General features: G+C 46.5%; 1 protein-coding gene and 1 non-coding gene across 3 annotated transcripts in view; both read left to right on the top strand.

The window, feature by feature from the left end:
- STARD10 (StAR related lipid transfer domain containing 10) overlaps positions 1-23,499 on the top strand; it is a 40,413-nt gene that overhangs the window by 5,402 nt on the left and 11,512 nt on the right. For both annotated transcript variants that reach the window (XM_020989646.2, XM_020989645.2), the window contains exons 2-3: positions 372-670; positions 21,889-22,036. In XM_020989646.2, coding sequence (XP_020845305.1) covers positions 467-670; positions 21,889-22,036 — 352 coding nt within the window. In that variant the 5' untranslated portion in view covers positions 372-466. The remainder of the gene's footprint in view (positions 1-371; positions 671-21,888; positions 22,037-23,499) is intronic.
- Positions 10,352-10,490, top strand: LOC144454680 (small Cajal body-specific RNA 3). Its single transcript, XR_013483190.1, has one exon.

The following is a 23,499-nucleotide window of genomic DNA, read 5'->3' as shown; positions in this document are numbered from 1 at the left end:
CCACCTCCCAGACTCACCAGTCTCTTTTTTGCTTTGTTCTCCCCTGGAGGTGAGATTTGGTATTGTCCCCAGAGGGCTCCAGGGTGCCAGGTGCCTCTCTCTGGGCTCATCTGGGGACTCACTCTCCCTCCTGGTTGGGAATGGATGCACTGGTAGGGTCCATTTTTTTGTCTGTTCTTGCCCTAATCCTGGACTCCTGTCACTTTCCCAGCCTTCTCTTATCCCTGCCCCCATCCTACCAAGAGAGATGAGATGTGTCCCTCTGCTAATGGGACACAGTATTCCTGCCCTCCCCCTCCCAACTTCCTCTGCCTCCTGTCTTCATCCTCTAAGTTCCCCTGCTCACTCCAATCCCCAAACCGGTCTTTCAGGTCCGGGGAAGGCTGAGTCAGCCTTGGCAGAGGGTTCTGCCTGGGTGAGGACCTGGGCCCTGGTGGTTCCACCCCCCTCGCATCCCCCCTTCTCCATGGAGTCCTCAGATCCTGATGGACCCCAGGCCCCCCGACCAGCACTGGGCAGAGACAGCGTGCAAGTGCCCGATGACCATGACTTCCAGAACTTCAGAGCTGAGTGTGAGGCTGAAGCAGGCTGGAACCTGACCTACAGCAAGGGCGGCCTCGGGGTGTGGGTGCAGGCTTTGGAGTTAGACCGGCCCCTTCACAAGATCAAGGTAAGGGCCCCGCCTGGGCCAGCAGCACTGCCACTGTTCTCTGAAAGGACATCAGGAGGAGAGTGTGGGGAGAAGGAGAAGATGAGGTTGGGAGAGATGATACTGGGTCCTGGCCTATGACCTCTCAGGCTTGGAATCTCCATGACTCATAAAACCCTAGAGCTAGAAGGATCTTGGAAGCTATTTATAACCCAATAGTAGTTATGAATAAAATGGGGAAACTGAGGCCCACAGAGAGTTGTAGGCTTGCCCAAGATCACCCCAGTAAGCCCCTGATGGAGCCAGAACTCCAGCTTGGTTCTAGCCTCCAGCCCACTTTCCTCATCCCAACTGCCCAGTTCCTTGAGAAGTTGTCTCTTCTCCCTAAAGATAATCACTCTTCATTCTGCAACACTTCATGGTTTCACAAAGCACTTTTTTCCCCAACACCTTTCGGTAGGGAGGTCATGCATTATCAGTAAGTAGCTTGCAGAGGAGGAGACTGAGGCTCAGTCATACAGTGAGTTGATGGCAGAGCCAGGACACGGTGCCAAATCTCTCAGCCCAGGGTTCTTTCCCCATCCTGCCATGGTACTCTACTTGGCTCCCTGAGACTTTCTCTTAATGACAGTAACTCCTGGTTTCATATTGCCTTATAGCTTACAAAACTATTTCCTCACAACAACCCTGTGAATTGTGCAGTACATGCAGCCGTATACCCATTTTACAGATGGGAAAAATTCAGGCAAGGAAAGGGAAATGATTTGGCCAGTATCCAACATCTAGTCTGTGAGAATGGGCAGGACCTGAATTCAGATCTCTTGATGTTTTTTTCCTGTCATAGGTGGGAAGCTGCTCTTACCCACTCCCTCAGCCCTCATTGTTCCATACCCCAGGCCCTCTTCCTTTCCAACTTCCTTGTGCCTGGTCTTGGTTACTTAGGCAGAATAGCTCCTCAGAACCTGGTTCTGTTGAGATTCTGTTCCCATTCTCCCAGAAATCTCCCTCACTCTTTGAATTTTCCCTTGTAAATCTTTCAAAAGCAAGTTTTCCTGCCCTGATTCCCCCTCCTTTTGCACGGGTGTTCTCTCACCTCCACTCTTCAGCTGGGCCTCCCAGCCCTCCAGTGTCACCCGCCACCAGGCATCTCATGAGTCCAGCAGCTCTTGACAGGTTTTTTACTTGCTCATATTGGCCTGGGCAGAGCAGAGGTTGTCTGTGGTTCAACCAGGAAAGATTTCCATGGTAGGGAGGATTGCTAGGCCTCCTAATTATTCCTCTGCAGCTAATGGCCTTCCCTCAAGGGCTGGTTCCCCTCAGAGCTGTCAGTACAAGGACAGGGCTAGTGAGATGTTTGCAGAGCTCAGGGCATGGGGAAAAGAAACCCTACATCTACCCCAAGCCTTGTGGCATAGTTGGAGGGCTAGGATTGATTTCAGGAAAGACCTAGGTTTATCCTGTTCTGTCACATGCCAGCTCTGTGACCGTGGGCCATCTCCCTTGAACCACACTCTAGTCATCTCTAATATGGGGATAACAGGGTCTGCCATAGCCTACCTGACAGGGTACAATGTCTCAGGTGAGGTGATACATACAAGCCTTTAAAAGTGCTTAGGGTGTGTGGCATATAATAAGTGTTTAATAAATGCTAATTGCCTGACTAACAGTTGTCAGGTTTGTGATTATTTGGGTTAGGAGTGACACAATATTCCTTCTCATTAATTTAGTACCTTGGGACTGCAGAACCATTCTAGGGGGCAGGAAGGGAGGGGGTGCCCTTCTGTGAGTCCAATTCCTTTTGAACTCTCAACTCTTGGCTCGCCTTCAGTGGAAAGCTTTTTGGGTTCCATTCACCCCTTTGGCCCTTTGTCTCTTTGAACTGCTTGTATTTTGTACTCACATCCTAGAGGTGGGGGGGGCCACATCTTCTAACTTGGGCTGGGGGCTCCCTGAGGTTGGGGATCTTTTTCTGTCTTTGTCCATTGACCCTTGATCCCTCTAATTTCACACACACACACACACACACACACACACACACACACACACACACACGCACGCACGCGCGCATACCCACCCTTCTCTCCTAGCTGTAGAATGGGGAGCTCCATCCTATGGAATGGAAGCTGTTGGCAGCTATTTCTTTCTGAGTGTGCATGTCAGGGACACTTCTGCCTAGCGGGGAACTTTCTTCTTTCCTATCATTTCACATCTCTTACTGTTTAGCCTCACAAAACTTTTTCTCTCGTTGGGGACAGGGACATGCCCCTCAAGTGAAGGTATCTCCACACTTTAGGCTCTCCTGCTAAGTGATAGCTATTGTATCTGAGGTCCTTCCTCCTCAGCTTCCTCCCATTGGGGAGGAACCTTGGTTTCCTCACTTGTAAAATGAAGTTGAACTTAGGTCCTTTCCAGTTCCAATCCTGTGATTTCTTGATACCCTCAGAGAAGTTTATCCTCTTGTAGAGACCAGTTATCCATACCTGGGGTACTCCTGGGCCTTGTGTCTTGTGCAGCACAAGCCTGAGGATTCTTAACCTGAAGTCTGGGAACTTGTTTTTTGAAAGCTGTATTTCAATATAATGTTTCTTTTGTAATCCTATATATTTTATTTAAAACCATGATTCTGAGAAGGAGCATATGGGCTTCACCAGACTACCAAAACCCAAAGGGGTCTGTGACACAAACTGGATTAAGAACCCCCAAATTCTCTCCTTTTGCCAGCCCTGTCCTCTGCAGCCTCCCACTGGCTTCTTGCAGAGAAGTGGGTGAGGAAGTGTGGAGTGGCTAGCCTATCGCCCAGCTTGCAAAAGGGATGGGGGATGGGGAAAATGAGGGTAGTTGTGGGCCTTGGGGAGGCTATGTGGGTAGGATATCAGAGCAAGAAAGAACCATAGAACATATAGATTGTCAGATGTGGGAAGACCCTTGGAGATGATCCCCAGCAGCTTATAGATGGTGGCCATGGTGCAGCATAGGGTCACCTAGGGTTAGCCAGCAAATGGGTGGTGAACCTGGTTCTCCTGAGTCCCATTCCATTACTCTGACATTCCTGACCTTGACTAGGATACTCAGTATTCAGGAACTAGGAATGGTCCCTCCCCCAGGAGAGGGTTCCATGAGATAACAGTTGTCCCCCTTTCCTTCCCTGGAGATCTGCCCCATGCCTTCTGCACATCCTACCATGAAATTTCAGAGCTGGGCAACAGCTTCTCTTCCCCTCCCTTCAGGTCCCAGGCCTTATTTTCTGGCATCTTTCTCTACGTATCTGTCTCTCTCTGGGCTTCCTGTTAGCGTCTCTCCTTCTCAGAAGTAGGAGCAGAGGTGGGGATTCACTGACCTCAGGTCAGGCTGACCTGATCCAGGTACCATAATTTTAACGCCTTGGGCCACCCTCCCAACCCCTGTCCTGGCTCCGCCTGTAAGCGCGAGGGGAAAGATGCTTTGGTTTTTGTGTTTATATCTCAGCCTTGCACGTAATAATGGCTTAATAAATATTTATTGAATTGTATGGAATCTGAGACCCTCCTCCAGTGGACTGTGGGCTATAGAGGGAGCAATTCATTTCAACAAGTGTTTTCTCTGGCAGGAGACACACTTGCTGTGCTTTCAGAGCTCCTCCCAGGGCAGTTGACACTATAACCCTGGCAGCAGGGGCTACAGACCCTAAGGGAGGAACAGATGCAGGTCTAGGAGGGGCTCTGGGGAGGGGAGAAGCATGACCTCTCTGGCCTTCTTTTGGCCCTTAATCCCTCAGCAGGACCTCTGAAGGCTCTTCTGTTGTCTGAGGCTGGGATTTTAATTCAGTTCAACAAGATTGATGCCATCCCTCCACTGTGCAGAACTCTGTGCTTGAAGCTGAAGGAAAGAAGGGTTTAGCCCTCATGGAAAGAGCTTGGTCTATCTACTAGGGTCTTGAGGCTTTCTGACAGGTAATTCAGTTAGACATTTATGATGTACCAGGTTCCTGCTGGTGTGGGGAATACAAAGACAAGAAGGATGAGGCCCCGCCTGTAAGCAGCCTTTATTGTCCTGGTTATAGCATTTAAACAGATAAAGAGAATCAGGGAAAGCTTCCAGGAGGAGGTGATACCTGAGCCAAATCTTCAAAGGAAGCTAAGGATTCTGAGGGGCAGAGGTAAGGAGGGAGGACTGTTCATGTCAGGCATGAAGACAGCCTTTGGGAAAGCGGTCTATCAAGAAGCCTTTTCTTTTTTTTTTTACTTTTTGTTTATTTATTTTTAGTTTTCAACATTCAGTTCCACAAGATTTTGAGTTCCCGATTTTCTCCCCATCTCTTCCCTCCTCCACCCCGAGCCAGTGTGATTCTGAATGGCCCTTCCCCCAATCTGCTCTCTCTTCTGTCCTTCCCCCTTTTCTTATCCCCTTCTCCAAGAAGCCATTTTTTATGAAGTGTTTATTAAGCACTTAATAAGTGCTAGACAAATAGAAAGGTGAATCAGTCAGTCTCTGCCCTCCAGGAGCCTACATTCTAACAGAAGAGACTGCATGTAAATATCGAGGTACAGATACAAATTATCAAGAGTATACAGAGGCATTCTGAAAGGGGGAGGGGTTGGCGCCGAGAGATCCCCAGGAAAGGCCTCCTCCAGAAGGCGTGATCTGGCCTGAGACTTGAGAAGCTGGTGGGCAGAGGCGTGAGGGTTCCTAGAGCTAGTGATGCAAGTAAGAATATTATTCCTCTCACACACTTATTACATGTGCACTGTGGGCAGAGCCTTGTGCTGGACACCCACAGAGATACAGCGTTTAGATAAGACTTGTCTCCTGTCTTCATGGAGTTTGCAGTCGGCTGGAATGGGGTGCGTTGCCAACAGTTATACACAGTACTGTTTTATATATTGAACGTGCTAGAAAGGTACAAAAAACTACGTGAGATCAGAAGAGCCTTCCTGGCAAAAGCACTGTTTGAGGTGGGCCTTAATGATGGGTAGAAGGAATTTAAAAGATTAAGAAAAGAAGGAGGAGAAAGAAGAAGGCTCCAAGTAGAGTTGAGAGGGCCCATTCTGGGTAGGAGCACGTTCTCTTCTGGCTTTTGTTGTTAAATCGTTTCGGTCTTGTCTGGCTCTTTGTGAATTAGTTTTAGGTCTTACTGGCAGAGATCCTGGAGTGGTTTGTGCATCTCTAGCTCATTTTACAGATGAAGAAACTGAGGCAAATGAGGTTAAATGACTTGCCCTAGGGTCACAGCTATTAAGTGTCTGAGGCTGGATTTGAACTCATGAAGATGAGTCTTCCAGATTCCAAGGCCAGTGTTCTATATCCACTGTGCCACTGAGCTGCCCAAGTTTCTCCTCTGGCTAGTATGTGCTCTTTGGTGCAGAGCAAGAGTATGAGCGAAGACAGGAAAGAGGCCTGTTTCAAAGGCATTGAATGCCAGACAAGAGTTTGAGCTAGAGAGCCCCTGAAGATTTGCGAGGAGGGACACGGCCAGATGAATGGCAGTGGTTGGAAGGATGTATTGGAGGCGGAGGCAGGAGGCGGTGCATGTGCAGACTGTAAAGGTCTGCATCTGCACAGAGTCCACAGAGATCCCGTCCTAGGACAGTGATAGAAGCAGGAGGGGTGAGAGGCGAGAGCTGTTGTGGAATTTGAACCTCCCCTGTTCTTTGTGGGCAGTTAGAGGCCTTATTTAACACAAATAAAAACGTTCAAAGTGTTTTCCTCATTTTCCTCCCTTCTCTATCATTTGGATGGGGGCTCAGTGGCCCGTGGGGCTGCTCTCTCTGCAGTGACTTTATGGTACTTAGAGGAAACATTGTAAACAGTCCCTGCACAGTAAGATTTGTTACTATTAGGAACACTTGTAGCCCTCTGACACTGGCTACCAACTCTTTCCTTGAAGGCCCTGGGCAGCTTGTGCAGTCTCCATGTTGTTTCTGTGATCAGGCTTGGGCATCACGATCTGGCCCATGCGTGGTCTTGGAGCCCTGTTGGCTCTTGCTGTATGCCAGTTTTGCTTGCTCTCACTGATTCTTTACTACTTCAGGCTTCTCGAGGGGTTAGAAGGCAGGCATATTGCTGCAGAAGAGCTAGCAGCTTGTGTGGGCCCAGGGCAGCTCCCTGCAGCAAGGGCTGCTGAGAGAGATATGCACCTTTTATTGTTTAAGGTGACTTAGAAGTCTACCAGGTGTAGATAGAGGAAGGGAATGAGGAGGGCTGAGTCCTGATGCTTTTTTTATTTCCCAGAACTTCTGGCCTTTTACCACACGGAGACTTCCAAGGACGGGGAGGGAAGAAGTAGTCTGAATAGGTTAAGAGTGTGTGTGGAGAGGGCAGGAGATGACTACTGAACATACCTTTTGTTCCTCTTGGGCTTCCCATGTCTCATCCCTTCTGACCGTCACCTCAGTTGACCATCATGATATAGTCTCAGGGCCAAAAGCACTTTTTAATTATTTATTTATTGCTTTTTTTGGTGAGGCAGTCGGGGTTAAGTGACTTGCCCCAGGGTAACACAGCTAGTTAAGTGTTAAGTGTCTGAGGCTGGATTTGAACTCAGGTCCTCCTGATTCCAAGGCCAGAGCTCTGTTCACTGCGCCACCTAGCTGCCCCCTCCGTAGCACTTTTAGAAGCATCTAATACAACCCATTGATGTAACCCAATCTGGGTTAAGTGACTTGCTCAAGATCACACAGTGTCAAGTGTCTGAGACCAGATTTGAACTCGGGTCTGACTCCAAGGCTGGTGCTCTATCCACTACACCACCTAGCTGCCCTTGGGAATTCTTACTACAATATCCCTGAAAAGTGGTCATCTAGAGGGAAGCTTATTACCTCAATAAGCAACAGCCCACTGTATTTCTAGACAGCTCAAGTTAGAAAGATTGAACCAAGATTTACACCTCTATACTTTCCTGCCAGCCAGGAAGGGAGACAGGGCAGACAGGTATGACCATCCTCATTTTAAAGATGAGGCTATTGATACCTTGAGAAAGAGAAAAAGACCTGTCTAGAGTCACCCAGTAAGTGGCAGAAACAGGGCTGGGCCCTAAGTTTCCTGATTATCCCCCTTCTTCAGGTCCTTTGGTGAGGGGGGCAGGCCCCTTAACTCCCCAGGATGTGGGTAAAGAGCTGGACTTAGAGTGAGGAAAACAGGACTTAGTCCTGACTAGCTTTTTGTCACTAAACCTCTCAGCTTTAGTTTTTTCCTGTGTAAAATAAGAGCAACTAACTCACAGGGTTGTTTTCAGGATCAAGTGAGATAATATATGAGAGTCATTTTGCCAGTCTTAAAATGTGATATAAATGTGGTCTGTTGTCATGGTTATTATTATTGATATACCTCTGTAAAGTTTACAGAATGCTTTCTTCCTAACAACCCTGTGAGAGAAGTTGTTGTACAAGTAGAATTATACCCATTTTATAGATTAGGAAACTGAGGCTCAAGGGAATTACAGGGTGTGGAGTCTTAACTCAAACCTAGATTTCTTTGGGAAGCCTAGTTCGAGGTTCTTTCTTCTTGTTTCTCTGCTTGGATTGTTTCTCCTTACAAATGTTACAAGGCATAGATGCATAGGGACCATTTGTATGAATGGATGGAGACAGCCCAGGGCCTGGTTGAGAGTAAATTGAAAGTAATAGTAATTTTAAAAAAAGATAGCACTTATATAATACTTTTATGTTTACAAAGCACTTTACAAACATTATCTCACTTGATTTTCACAATAATCTTGTGGGGAAGGTGCTGTTATTATTCCCATTTTACAGATGAGGAAACTGAGAGGAGGAAGTTAAGTGACTTGTCCAGGGTCACAGAACTAGTAAGTATCTGAGGCAAGATTTTGACTCATCTTCCCGAATCTAAGTCTAATACTCTGTCTACTGTGCCACCTAGTTACCTAAGGTTGGAGTTAGGGGACCTTCATCCTCAGGTCTGGGTCCTCTCAGTTCATATTGACATACAGTGCATTCAGGACCAGATAAGAGATTCGATTCCTTTAGGTAGCAGAGATTTTGGGACTGCTCCTCCCTCTTGCCTGCCCCTTGAGTTGTTCCTCCAAATCAGCTGCACCCTCCCCCCCCCCCGCCCTGATCTCTGGGTTACGTCCCTTCAGTAACCAGGGACTAAATGTTTGGGTTTGGAGGTCATGCTGCTGTTACTAGAGAATTCAGAGAAGCTTCCATACTCCATCCCCAAATAATAGGATAGTGTATGTTCGTTCATGAAGACAGTGAGGCTTTAGGGACAGAGAACCCATCTCAGAATCAGGACAGCCATCATTCAGGTCCAGCTGCCTCTGATGCTTTGTGGCTATGAGATTCTCCCTTACCTTCTCAGGACCCAGGCTACTCTCTTGATGTTATAGGTTGCCTATCTAAATTAGCAGAGGAGAGTTTGCTATACTGATGAAATTATAGATCCAGATACTTCCCCCCATCCGTGCTCCATTCATTTCATTTTACTGGGTTCTGTGTTCCCAGGTCTTGCATTAGGCTGCCTTATAGGGAGACAGGAACAGATCAAATCTTGCTGTCCCCTTGAAGGGAGATGGAAACATATCCAGATACTCTTGTTCTCTGGGGACGCAGAGTTGGAGGAGAAATGGTCCAGTCCTTGGGGAGTCCCCAATTTGAATAGGAGACATGATTCATACAGATAACTATAGAGCCATCTGTATCTCTGCACTCTCAAGGTTGGTAGAGGTCATGGTAGATCGAGGTGGTCAGGAGGAATGGGAAGGATGAATAGGTTTGGAGGATTGGAAAAGGTATCCTTGCTGTGTGGAGGGCCCGGTTAGCCTAGAGGTTAGATTGGCCTGGCTGGGGTGGAGGGGGGTGTGTGTGTGTGTGTGTGTGTGTGTGTGTGTGTGTGAGAGAAAAGTTTGAAAGAGAGGTCAAATTCACATGCTTTTTCTTTCTAGAATGAAATACAGTATTGGTGCCCTCTGCTATGAAGGTACATGGTTTCTCTTTACCCTCACTGCAGTAGAGGTGGAAGGCACCTATATACCCATCTCCACTCCCCTGGCTCTCCTATTCTTCTCCTCCCACCTTCTAGCAGATTCACATTCTGCTATGCCCTGGGGTCACAGCCTCCTAGATTAGTCATTGTTTCCATTTATTTTGGGGGCCTCAGTTTTCCCCTCTGTGAATTTCATTTCAATAGAGTTACTACTGCCTCTCCTGCAGGCCTCTGTGCTCAGCCTCAGGAAGATAGACACAAAATGGAAAACAGCCCCTGCCCCAGAGGAGCTTACATCCTCTTGGGAGATTAAGTGTCCTGTGGTGGGAAAAGGTATTACCTACTCCTGAACCAAGGTCCAAACCTCTTGGTCTCTCTTCTAGCCCCAGACTAAAGTTTCCTCTGTTGAGCCACTTTCTTTGAGTCCTTTCCTGCAGCAGCTCCCCAGGGAAAGTACTCCTTGGTTCAGAGACAGAAGGGACGTCCGATGTCATCTGGTCCAGGACACAAATCTGCATAGGAATCCGTTCCAGGACATCCCTGACTAGTGGTCATCCATCATCTGCTTGAAGGACCTTCATTGTCTTCTCTCCAGCTGTGTCCAGGCCCCATACCGCTGGTGCCCAGATCTGAGCTAGATCCCAGTGGTGGCTTAGTGGCAAAAATTCACAGGCATGCCTAGGAGATCTAGCTCTGCCACCCTGACTTGCTTTGTGAGTTTGGCCAAGCAACTCCCCTTCTCTGCTCCTTTCTTTCTTCCTCTGTTAAAATAAGGAGGTTGATGGAAGCTGCAGGCACTATCCATGTGGACTGATGAAATACTTTTTGTCTACAGTATGCAGACTTCCTATTAAAAAAGTGGAGGTCTCTGTCTGGTTTAGGACAGCTGGCTAAGCTTGATCGTTCCCCTCCATACAATGAAAAAATAAATCAAATAGAGAGGTTGGGCTAGATAGTCACTGATACTCTGAATTCCCAAGATATACGGCATCGTTAGACTAGATGGACAGAGGTTGAAAGAAGATGAAACTAGAGTCTGTCTAGCCTAGAAAAGGGGATGGAAAGGGAGACCCGATATAATCCCTAAGCCCAACAGGAGACGTCCCCCTTGATAGATGGAGGGGGTCACTACAAAATAAAATCAGTTTAGGTCCCAGCATCTTGTGGGGGTGGGGAGACAGGAAGAGGAAACGGTGCCTCAGAGTTTGGGGTAGGGTGTGCACAGCCTGAATGGGGAGGCCAGACTCTCGCATCTATAACAGAGAGGCGGCATACTGTAGTAGAAAGCCTTGAAAAGTCAGTGGCCCTGGGTTCCTCTTGTAGCTGTTTGAACCTGGTCCAGTTCAGCCTTGGTTCTTGAATCCACAAAAGGGGAATATGATAAGCCCTGCCCTCCCTTCCTCTGACTTTGTAAATGTGTAGAAACAGGAGCTGTTATTAGTTAACAAACAATACAAGGTAACTTAATCAAGTACTGCCCTGAAGAATGGCTGCAGGTTAGAGAGCAAAGAGATCCCTGAAATCTGGGCTGGTCCAGGGAGGCCTCCTGAAAGATAGGGAGTTTGAGCTGTACCTTGGAGTTTGCTGGAAATTGCAGTTTCCAGGCCAGTCTGAGCAGGACAGGGAATGAGCTGCCAGCTAGCTTGTCCAGCTGGAGTTCACTGGAGGGGATTATCCTCCCCTAAAGTGGGGATAGTCTTTGTTTTCATCCTTCTTCCCTACCCAAGTGCCTAGCATGGTGCCCTGCTCATAGCAGGTATCTGTGATTGGTGGAATTGAGTACAGATTGGCCTAGCTGGGGAATCTGATGGTAAACCATGTCCCTGAGAGGGGTCTAGGCTTGTGATAGAAACTGGCCAAGGAAACTGTTGGAGACGTCACAGAGAGTCAGAGCTGGAAGAGACTTCAGAATGTAGAAACAGAGAGTTGGAAGGGCTTCTCTCAGGGGAGAAGTGGACTTACCCAAGGTCACGCGGCAGACATGTTATTGGAAGAAACAGTTAGACACCAGTCTCCTGCCTCTTAGGCTCTAGTGGGGACTAAAAACTGCTTCTAGACAAATGGGGTGTGTGTGTAATATTGTGTGGTGGTTGGCCTTAATGACCATCTGGCCCCTTCCAGCTCTGATTCACTGGCCCGGGGTGTGTCTCTTCAGACTTGTGGTGAAGGGCTGGTAGAGGTAAAAGCCAGAGTACCCACCTCAGAGCTGGCTTTGTGCCCATTCCCCCACCCCCACCCCCAGGGGTTGGGCCCTTTAAACTTTAATGAAGTTGGGCTCAGTTTCTAGCCGAGACTCTTTAAAGTTTCAAGAGCCTAGAGAAAGGAGGAAGGGAAGCAGAGAGACAGATGGATTTCCTTTCTCTTGCTCATTTCCATGCTTGGCCAAACCTCTGAGCCAGGGCTGAGCCAAGGGGGTGGGTAAGATACGACCTCTGGGGTGGCCATTTGGCCTCTATGGTTGGGCTGTCTAAAATGGGAATAGGGGAATAAGGGGTGGCCTTGGGGAAGAGGCCTGAAACCTGGGAGAGCTTGACTGCTGCAGTGGTTAAAAGGGGATGAAAGCTCAGGCAGATCAGATATCACAGCCAGAAAGGACCTTTGAGATCATCTGGGCTAGCTTCCAGGAGGCCTCAGTTTCCCTATCTATAAAATGAACCCCAGGACTAAATAACGTCTGAAATTCCTTCAGGGTCAGACATTTAATCTTCCTGGGAAATGGCACCCAGTCTTGGCAACTGGATTTGGTAGACAGAGGACTGAAGTTCAAATTCTAGGTCTGACAGTGACTAAATCGTGTGACCTTTGGGAATCCTCAGTTTCCACATCTGTCAAAGAGGGATAATAATCCTTTCACAGTCTTCAGTGGCAATGTGGTGTAAAGAGCCCTGGCCTCGAAGTCCGGAGTCTGAGCATCTTTGACAACTGATTTTAGTTAGCTCTCATAGCCTGAGTTACCTCTTCTGTAAAATGGAGGTGATGATACCTCACAGGACTGCTGTAAGGATCAAATGGAAAACATATATAAACTGCTTTGCAACTGTAGAGCCCTATGTCTTCTATATGGATTATTATTTTTATTTTATTTAAAAAATTTTTATTTTATTATTTTTTTCTTTGTGAGGCAATTGGGGTTAAGTGACTTGCCTAGGGTCACACAGCTAAGTGTCAGTAAGTGCCAGGTGTTTGGTCTGAGACTGGATTTGAACTCAGGTCCTCCTGACTCCAGGGCCGGTGCTTTATCCACTGCGACACCCTGCTCTCCCTGAATTATTTTTAATAATGATAAAAGGAGAATGGTATCTTGAGAAAGCAAGTGATAGGAAAAACCTGGACCTGGGAGTCAGGACCTGGATTAGAATTCTAGCTCAGCTCCTTGTGTGGCCTTGGGCAAGTCACTGATATATCCTCTGGGTTTCAAGAGGTGGCATTTTGAGTTTTGTTTGGATGGAAAATGCAGCTATCTGTTTTGAAGGGAAGAAATTCAACAGACAGGAGATGTGGGGGAGGGAGGGTTAGACAGAGAAAGAAATGGGAGCTAGGGTAGGAGACAAGGGGCGGGCTCTGCCACAGTGCTCCAGTTTGGCCGGTTCGTGGAGAAGTGGGGGGAGGGGATTATTGATCTAAGATTGAATGTATCTGGAGGGGGGAGGGGAGCTAGAGGGAGGCCTTGAGTGCCAGGCACTCAGGTTTAAACTTTACTTAGTGGGCCTCAGAGAGCTGCTGAAAGGGGTTTTAAGCAGAGGAGGGACTTGACCAGATCCGTGAGTGAGGCCGATTATTAATCTGTCAGCCTGAGAAGGATGGATGGGAGGGTGGGGAAGAGGATGGGAAGGATGGGAACACATATTTGGAGACTTTCAGGAGCCCAGGACGATCATCTACTGAACTCGTGGCAGTAGCAGTGTGAGCAGAGAGCAGGACGCTAGATTAGGAGGTGGGACAGCAGGACCTGGTAACTGATTGGACAGGAGAGGTTGGGGAAAAAGATAAAGCCAAGGTTATGGATGTGGGAGGCTGAGGGAGTGCTGGGGCCTCTGACAAGCAGTGAAGGAGAAGCTGGCTTCGGGGAGTGGGGAGGCAAAAAATAGAAGCTGCTGAGTGCTTGGTTATTTCATGTTCTAATTGTTCTAGACTGTTATTTAATCATTAAAGCAGGACCTCTAGGAGGCAGCACACAGATTGCTAATTTCAGTTACTCTGTTCTTTAAAGTAATAAAGCTAAATATAGTTTTTTATTTGGTTTTTGTTTATAAAAACAGAGACAATGTCTCCCTCTTTGATGAAGGCTCTTTGAGGGCAGAAGCTGTCTTTGCTCAGACTGTGGCTTTTCTGAGGTCAGGAACACTCTCTCACCCCTTAGGAGTCCCTGAGAGTGAGGACTGAGCCTTTTCTTCTTGACCTTTCCTAAATTCCTTTCATTCTGCCACAGATCTCTCTGACTTCCCTCTGCGGTGCTCCCAGAAGGTGCTCCATTTTGCATCCCACCCTTTAAGAAGCAACATCTCCCTGAACCTGAGACAGCAAGACTTGGGTTCCAATGCTGCCTCAGACAGGATTTTAGCTGTGTGATATTGGGCAAGATAACTTCATTTCTTGGGTTCCTCATCTGTAAAATGAAGTGCTTGAACTCTGTGATCCCTAAGGCCTCTTCTGGATCTAAAGCTATGACCTGATTATCTCTTGGGATACTACTAACCTCTAACCAGCCGACCTGCAGCTATTCCATCTCTCTCAGAGTTAGGGTTGGGGAGAGGGAGCCTAGGTCCCTTAACAGTTTTCCAGTTCCCACATCCACATGGCTCCCTGTGCTCAGGAGCAGAGCCCTGACCAGGCCACGGTCAGCTTTGAGCCAGTCTTGGATATCAGAGGCTTCTGAGTGAAGGCAGTGCGGAGAGGCATGGATTTGGGGCTAAAGGAAAGGGGTGTGTGTGTATCTCTAAGGGAGAGTGTGTGTATTTGTGAGACTGTGTGATTCATACTTGGTCCCTGCAGCAACAACATTGTGGCTGAATCTGATCCAATTATTTCCCTAAGTCTGTTTCCTAGCTCCTCTTCTCCTCCTCTTTTTTCACAACCTCTTTTTTTCCTCCTTTCTCAGTCAGTCAGCTCTTGCTTGATATCTTTCCCCTCCCAGTCAGTTTCTGTCTTTCTTGCTCCTGCTGTTTCCCTCCCAGTCTCTCTCCTAGCCTCCCTGTTTTCCAGTCTTTCTTCCTGTCTCTTTCTCCTTTTAGTATTTGTCACCATCTCCTTTCTGGGTTCACTGTCTCTGTTTACCTTTTCCAGTCTTTATGTCTCCTTACATTTCACGCTGCCCCCTTTCCCCTCCTTGTTTCTTTGTCCCCTTCCTTTTCCTTTCTTACTCTTGACTACTCTGCCCCTCTGGGTGGAGGGGCAGGTCTGTGGGGGCCTAGAAAAAAGTCAGGGGAGGAGATTCACGTTGGGCTCAGGGTTAGGAGGAGAAGCCTTAAAATCAGAGAAGGATGTGTCTAATGGTCTGGTGACTACAGCGCTGACCTTAGAGTCCCCCAGGGAGAGGGTGTCCAGGGAAACAGGGCTAGAAAGCAGGATGAGTCACTAGCAGAGAGGGGAGAGACACCAACATAGCTCCCTCAGCTCCTGACCTAGCAGAGGTCCACCAGCTCTTTCTGTTGTGCTAAGCAGCTTCACAGGACATGGCCAGGCTGAAACTCAGTCCGGTGGAATGCACCTCCCCCCCCTGCATCTTTCCTTTTCTCCTCCTTCTTACCCAGCAGGACAATATACAGTTAAGGCATCTGCAGATCAAAAATATACCTTCTCACCTGTTTATATCATTATACACAGAACCAGCTTGGTATAGTAGAAGGAGCCACAATCTTGGAGGCAGAAGACCTAGGTTTTAGTCCCAGCTCTGGCATTGTCACCTTTGTGACTTTGGCTAAGTCATTGCACTCTGAGCCTCAGCTTCCCTCGGGGCCTATAACATACTAACTCCCTCACAGGGTGGTTGTGAGGAAAACACTTTGAAACCTTAACAAGCTATAGAAATGGGAGAACAGCTGCTATTGTTTACCTTTCTGTCCATTTTCTTCATAAAATAATTTAAGACAAGAGAGAACACGAGATTTGAAGTCACAGGACCTGTTTGAATCCTGACTCTCCTGTGTACTTACCAGTCAGTGTGACTGTATAAGTTGCTTAACTTTTCTAGGCCACAGTTTTGGGGGATCTTAGGGTTTTTAATTTTTTTTAAATATCAGTCATTTCCAGAAATACGCACTGCCCCAAAGAGCATCTCACCTCAAAGGGAAACTTAAGCAAAACCAGCTAACAAAATGACTGTGTTTGACATTGTGTGAAACATTCTGAACCTCCAGTCCCTACTCTTTACCTAAGGAAGGGTGGTGTGGTTCATCATCTGTCCTCCCTAGCTAAGATTAATCTTATGCTTTGGCTTTATTGTAGTAGTGTTTTGTTTATGTTATTGTGAACAAAATGTAGTAATGTAGAGAAAATAACTCATCTTTGTAGGGTGCTTGAAAGTTTGCAGAGTACTTTTATCTTATCTCAGGGATTAAGTTTGCAAAGTACTTTGTATATCTTATCTCAGGGATTATAATAATTGTGTAAATTGTTCTCCTTGTCCTGCTCCCTGATTTCTGAATCAGTTCATACAAATCTTCCTGTGTTTCTTGTGGTACAGTAGTAGTATTCTGTTGTATTCATATATCTTGATTTGCTTAGGTATCCCTTGATCAGTGGTCATCTACTTTGTGTCTAGTTTTTTACTACCACAAAAAGTACTGTTAGGAATATTTTGGTATGTATGGGACCATTTTCCTCCTGTCTTTTAGCTCTTGGAGTATATACCTAATAGTAGGATCTCTATATCAAAGAATATGAGCAATTTAGTGACTTTTCCCAAATAATTCTGAATTATTGGTCCATAGCACCAACCTCTCACTTTGCAGTTTTTAAATAAATTATATTTTGGGTTTTTTTTTTTTTAATCAGTAGAAATCCCCTTTCCTCCCTCCCCCATCCCCCACCCCCTCCGCATTGAGACTGAAAGAAAAACAAAACCCCTGTTACAAACACATACAGTTGAGCAAAAAAAGTTTCCAAATTGACCATGTCCAAAAATATATATATATGTCTCACTGTGTCCTTCACCTTTCTATCAGTAGGTATGGGTATCATGTTTTATTAGTCTTCCATAATCATGGATGGTCGTTATGCTGATCAGAATTTCTAATTCTTTCAAAGTTACTTATCTTATGTCAAAGTTATTTGTTATATGTCAACAACAACCATATTGTTGTCAGTGAATAAATTCCCTCTGAATCAATTCATATAAGTCTTCCCAGGTTTCCCTGAAACTATCCTCTTCATTATTTCTTTCTCTTTTTTTTAAGCAATTGGGGTTAAGTGACTTGCCCAGGGTCACACAGCTAGTAAGTGTCAAATGTTTGGTCTGAGGCCGGATTTGAACTCAGGTACTCCTGACTTCAGGGCCGGTGCTCTATCCACTGCGCCACCTAGCTGCCCCCTCTTCATTATTTCTTATAGTACAATAGTTTTCCATCCCATTTATATACCATAATTTGTCTATCCATTCCCTAATTGAAAAGTACCTTCTCAGATTCCCATTCTTTGACACCTCAAAAAGAGGTGTATAAATATTTTTGTCCATCCTTAGAGTTTGTATTACATAGACGGGTGGGGAACCTGTGGCCTCGAGGCCACATGTGGCCCCTCTAGGTCCTCAAGTACAGCTCTTTGACTGAATCCAAACTTCAAAGAACAGATCCCCTTAATAAAGGATTTGTTCTGTAAAACTCAGACTCGGTCAAAAGGCTGCACCCAAGGACCTAGAAAGCCACATGTGGTTTCGAGGCTATAAGTTCGCCACCTCTGGTAGGACTAATCCCTCCCTTAATCTTTCTTCACTCTCATACCCCCTCCTCCCTTCTCCCCTTCCCTTCCTATTTCCCTGTTGAGTGAAATGTATTTCTGTACCCATCGTGTGTGTGTGTGTGTGTGTGTGTGTGTGTGTGTGTGTGTGTATGTGTGTTGAGATTCAAGTGTCAGCCACTCCCCAGTCCAACACCCCCCCCATTTGTATACATATCTTTACAGTTGAGTGAACTGAAACTCAGAGAGGTAAGTGACTTAATCAAAGGTACACAAAGCAGTAAATGGTGGCATAGCCAAGATTCTAACCCAAGTACTGAGACTTCCAGGATTTTCTACCATACCCTGCAAAATAAGGATTTGGACTAGAATGGAGGCGGAAGGGGTTTTCTTGTCCTGTGTCCTGGGGCCCTTGGGCATTCGGTCTGGTGAAGCCCGAGGCCCCTTTCTCAGAATGAGGCTTTTGAGTTGGGAGCTGGGGTGCGGGCCTGTGATCCCTCTGCTGTGAAGGCTGAGGCCAGTGGGTCCTATGATCCTGGGAGCTCTGCAGGGCAATAGGGTAGGCCCATAGGGTTGTCGGAACAAAGTTTAAAGGAGGGGAGGTGGAGAACACTGCCAGGCTGCCTGAGGAGGGTAAATTTGCTTGCCCAGCAAGTCAAAGCTGCTGTGGCTGGCAGTTGTAGGCCGGCCCATGAGTGGTCAGACTTCTAAGAAGGGAGATCTAGTATCAAAAAAATCTTTTTTCTTTAAAGTCATAAAATACGTGGGAGTACAAAGGAAGCCAGTTACTGTGAAATGCAGTTTTCAAAATTTTTTTTTAAAAGTTCATGGAGCCCAAATTAAGATTAAACTCTAGGATTAGGTAATCTCTAAAAATCTTTTCCAGCTCCAGATCCTACATCCTGTAACAATTAGAGGGTTTGGAATGTCCAGTCCTCTTAAAGTCTTCCTCTTCTGAAATTCTGTGGTTCTCCCCCTGACATTTCCACCTCACTAGCCAGGTGACCCTGGGCATGGCACTGATTTCTCTGAACCTCACTTTGCCCATCTATCAAACAAGGCTAATCATCTCTGCACTCTCTCTTCTGCAGTCCTGTTGTGGGGAATCTGAGGTTAAGGCAGAGTAATTTGGTAAATCATGGAGCAGTGTACGAATGTGAGTACACTTAGTCTTGCTGTTAACACTTCTTCCATTCTGCAGTAGCTATCTTCGGGGGGGGAGGGGAATTCCAGCCAAAACCCTAACCCAGCATTGGGTACAGCTTAATGATTCAGCAGCTCAATCCCCGCTGCTGCTTTGCTGCAGGGAAATTTATCCAGAGATGCAGACCTTTTTGAACAGCTTGAGAGTGTGTGTGTGTGTGTGTGTGTTTGTGTGTGTTTTAAAGAAGTAAGCCATCTAAGTTATCCCAAAAGGCCCTCCTAAAAACTCCGAGGCGGCAGAGAAATGATGCTCAATTAAATGTCTGGTTAGTGTTTATCCTAGCAGCACATTCATTTTAGAGATGTCCAGTGTATGCTAGCAGCAAGTTGTGCTTTTGTGGTGTGTGTGTGTGTGTTTGTGTTTGTTTGTTCGTTCGTTCTGTGGTACACCGGGATCCACTTTGGGATCTGTGCATGAGGCTCACTCATGTCTGTTTTATTTTTTCATTGTATTTATTTATTAGGTTTGCCATACAACGTTACTGTTTTTCAAAATTTTATGATGTGTGTGTGTGTGTGTACACGTGTACATGCGGACCCACACTCCCCACACCTACATATCCCTTCTCCTTCTCCTAGCCAGTGAGCTATCTCTTATAAAAATAAAAAAGAAGGGAGGGGAAAAAAACAGTTTAGCAGAACTAGCCAACACATTAACAGGATCTGATAGTATATGCAATCATGAACCTTTTTTTCTTTTAAGACAAATGTTTTATTGCTGCCTTATCAGTCAGTTAACAAACTTTTATCAAGTGCCTGTTATGTGTCAGGCACTGTGCAAAGTACTGGGGATGCAAATATAAGTTAAAAAGCTGACAATCTAATGAGGGGAAGACAGCCCACAAAAGGAAGCTGAAAAGGGTTGGAGGCATGAAGTCCAAACATCTCCAGAAGCAGAGTGGCTGGTGGGAAATGGGGAGGAGATTGTGGTGATCCCCTTCCTCAAAGAGAAGCTCTGGCACCCCTGGCTCTGCCCTCCAGTCAGAGGAACCAATCAGAATGGTAGAGGGCATTGATGAGAAGGCCAGGCAGATTCAATCTGGCAGATAATGAGATTTCCTAAGGATGGATTTCCTGGGGAAGGAAGGCATAATGGAGACTTGCAGAGAAGTCCCAAGCTGTGGAGCTGGTTGGAAATGGGGCTTCTGGCTTGAGAGCACAGTCATATCTGTCTGAACAGGCCATACCAACCACCCTGCCATGCCCCAGGTTGCTGAGCCTTGTCACCAAAAAAAACCAGTTAAGCCAAACCAGCCTGGCCCAGTGACCTCATTGGATGTGGGTAGCATCCCACACGCCCAATCCTGTGCTGCATAAAAGAGGGAGATGTATTTTAATCATCTCTTCCCTAGGCTGACATTGCCTATTCCAGGCAGACACTGTATTTGGCTTTGTTCTAGGATTCTTTTTGTTTACATTAATGTAGCTCTTGTGTATATGATTTTCCTGGTACCACTTAACTCTACATCAGTTCATACGTGTCTTCTCAGACTTCTCTGAATCCCTCATGTTCATTGTTTCTTAAACAATGTAGTCAGATTCTATTGCATTCACATACTACAGTTTGTTTGGCCATCTACTTCAGGCCCATTTTAGAAGAGCTAGACCAGAGCTTGAGCCATCCTCTGATGTCTCCTCATGGTATGGAGCAGGGCTGAGGCTTTTGAAGGCTCCACCAGTGCAGTCCAAGGTCGGTCTCATGGGTCCAGCTGAGGTACCAAGCCTTCCTGAATGGTCCCGGTGGAAATTTGTATCTGTTGTCCAAAGACCAGTCTCATAGCTGAGATTACTTTCCTCGCAATCTTATGAGAGGGAGGTGCTAATGTAATGTTATCCTCATCTTACAGTTGAGAAGACAGGCTCAGCCCTGTTCTTTCTTTCCTGCTCTGCTGTTGAATTGTAGGCTCACAGAATCATAGCATCTTAAAAGCATAAAAAGAGACTTGCCCCAGGGTCACACAGTTAGTACATGTGTGAGGCAAAATTGGAACCCAGGCAGTTTGTGAAGATCTTTAAAAGCCAAACAGTGGATTTTGTTTTTTTATCCTGGAGGTGATAGGTAGCCACTAAATAGGTGTTTAATGTGGTTATACCTATGCTTTAGGAAGATCACTTTGGCAGCTGAGATGAAGGAAGGAAAAAAAAACAAGCATTTATTAGGTAGAGGATGACTGAAGAGGGGTAGACTGGAAGCTTGGAAACCAACCACAGAAGACTATTGCAATGGGCCAAGCGTGAGGTGATGAAGGCCCGAACTAGTGTATGGTAATACCAGGAGGGGCAGCTCGGTGGTGCAGTGGATAGAGCGCCAGGCCTGGAGTCGGGAAGACTCATCTTGATGAGTTCAAATCTGGCCTCAGACACTTACTAGCTGGGCAAGTAACTTGGGCAAGTCACTTCACTCTGTTTGCCTCAGTTTCCTCATCTGCAGAATGAGCTACAGAATGAGCAAACCACTCTGGTATCTTTGCCAACAAAACTCCAAATGGGGTCACGAAAAGTCAGACATGACTGGAAAACAACTGAACAACAACTCATCACTGCAACTCCATCATTCTTTTTGGCTCTTCACTCAAAGACGAGCGACCCTGGGATGATTTTTTACCGTAATAGTGATGATAATAACATAATAATAGCTAGCATTTACATAGCATTGTAAAGCTTTCCACCTCCTTTACAAATAATGATCTCGTTTTGTCCTCAAGACAACCCTGGGAGCTTGGTGCTATTATCCTCATTTTACGTGTGGGGAAACTAAAGTCAACAGAACTTAAGTGACTTGCCCGGGTCCCACGTGCTCGAGGCTAGATTTGAACTGAGATCTTCTTGACTACAGGTTTAGCACTCTATCCAGCGTACCACCTAACTGCCGATAGAGGGATCACGCTCCACATTGCTAGAGATAGGTCTTATGTGAGGCGGAGGAGATCTTGGCTCTGTTGACATATGTGGGCCATAGAGGTTTATGGTCGCTTCGTTATCCTTGTTACAAAGTGTTGGTCATTTCTAGAATTATTTTGATGATGAGTCTTTGGTCTACAATGCAGCTCCCCAGGGTGCTTGGTGCTGTACTTGGCTGCCTGTCCAGGGTCCCTTGTTGGGTGTGGTTTCTGTGGACCATCCTCCACTGGACTGGCCCAGACCCTCCTCTCTACATCTGGCCTCCTGGGGCTCCTCCAACCTGGGCACTGACCTTTGTCCACCTGTCTGTCCACCTGCAGTGTCGGATGGAGTGCCGAGATGTGCCGGCTGAGACGCTCTATGATGTGCTGCATGACATCGAGTACCGTAAGAAGTGGGACAGTAATGTGATCGAGACCTTTGACATCGCCCGCCTGACTGTGAACGCCGACGTGGGCTACTACTCCTGTGAGCACTTACGGACTTATTCTCCCTCTCCAGCCTCTTCCCTTCTCACCTATCACTCTTTCCTGAACCCCCATTTCCTTTTCTGTGCCCTTATAGAAGAATAACAGATGCACAGAATCATAGAATTTGAGATTATGGAATCTTGGAACCATAAATGTGTTAGAATTCTAGGCTCTAAGACTTTGAATTCATGGCATCTTGGAATCATGAAATTTTAGCATGAGAATAAAGCGCTTTAATGTTTATGAAGCACTTCTCTATGCATTATCTCATTTGAGCCTCCCAGAAAGATGGTGAGATATGTCTAGAGACATCCCCATTTTACAGATGAAGAAACAGACTCAGAGAATTTAAGCCCAGGGTCACCTAAATAGAAAGCGTCAGAGATAGGGTTTGAAGTCAAGTCTTCCTCCCAGTTCTAACACTCTGTCCTCTGTCAGGGTGCCTCATGAAGATTAGAATCTCAGACATTCAGAGCCGAAAGGAATTTGAGAGGTTGTGTGGTCTAATGTCCTTTCCTATCCAGGAATCCTCTGCTGCCTTTCTAATGCCAAGGGCCTCAGTGACGGCTGCTACCTCCCTCCCTCCCCAAGACAGCTCCCTTCTTCACTGTAGGAGAGTCCCAATAGACTTTAAAAATTTTTAATTATTTTAAAATTATTAAGCGTTTATTTTTCTACTCCTCTCAACCTTCTACCTCCCTACCTGCTCCTTCTGCATCACCCCCTGCCGACAACAAACACTTAGAATGTATATGCATAGTCAAGCAAAACAAATCCTGGGGCAGCTGGGTGGCACAGCGGATAGAACTCTGGCCTTGGAGTTAGGAGGACCTGAGTTCAAATCCAGTCTCAGACACTTGACATTACTAGCTGTGTGACCCTGGGCAAGTCACTTAACCCCTATTGCCTCACCAAAAAGCAAAACAAACAAACAGACAAAAAACCCCCCAAGAACCAAATCGCCAAACTGGTCATGACCAACAGTGTATCTCATTCTGTATATTTAGTCACCTGCCTTTCGGAATCTCGGTTGATCATTTTGTTGATCAGAGTTCTTAAGTCATCCAAAGTTGTTTGTTTATACCAAATTTGTACTGTATCAGTTGTTCTCCTGGTTCTGCTCCCTTCACCCTGCGTCAGTTCGTACAAGTCTTTTCAGGTTTCTCTGAGAACGTCGCTTTCACCGTTCCTTACAGCACAGTAAGATTCTGTTACGCTCCTGTACCATAGTTGGTATAGCCATCCCCCAATTGGTGGGCACCCCCTTAGTTTCTAGTGCCTAGCCACCACTTCCTCTTTGTTTAATCTCATCAGTGTGTTGGATCAGAGAGGTAAGAATCCCTCCTTGTGTTGGTCCGAAATCTTTCTCTCTATAACTTCCCTCCCACTGGTCTTAGTTTTGTCCTCTGGGACCAGGCAGAGCAGGTCTTATCTTCTCTGCTCCGGGTTAGCCCTGCACGG

The sequence above is a fragment of the Phascolarctos cinereus genome, unplaced genomic scaffold (assembly GCF_003287225.1).
Source record: "Phascolarctos cinereus isolate Bilbo 61053 unplaced genomic scaffold, phaCin_HiC Scaffold_726;HRSCAF=1367, whole genome shotgun sequence".
Taxonomy (NCBI): domain Eukaryota; kingdom Metazoa; phylum Chordata; class Mammalia; order Diprotodontia; family Phascolarctidae; genus Phascolarctos; species Phascolarctos cinereus.
Note: the sequence above shows the minus strand (reverse complement) of the source record. Positions and strands in the feature narration are given on the sequence as shown.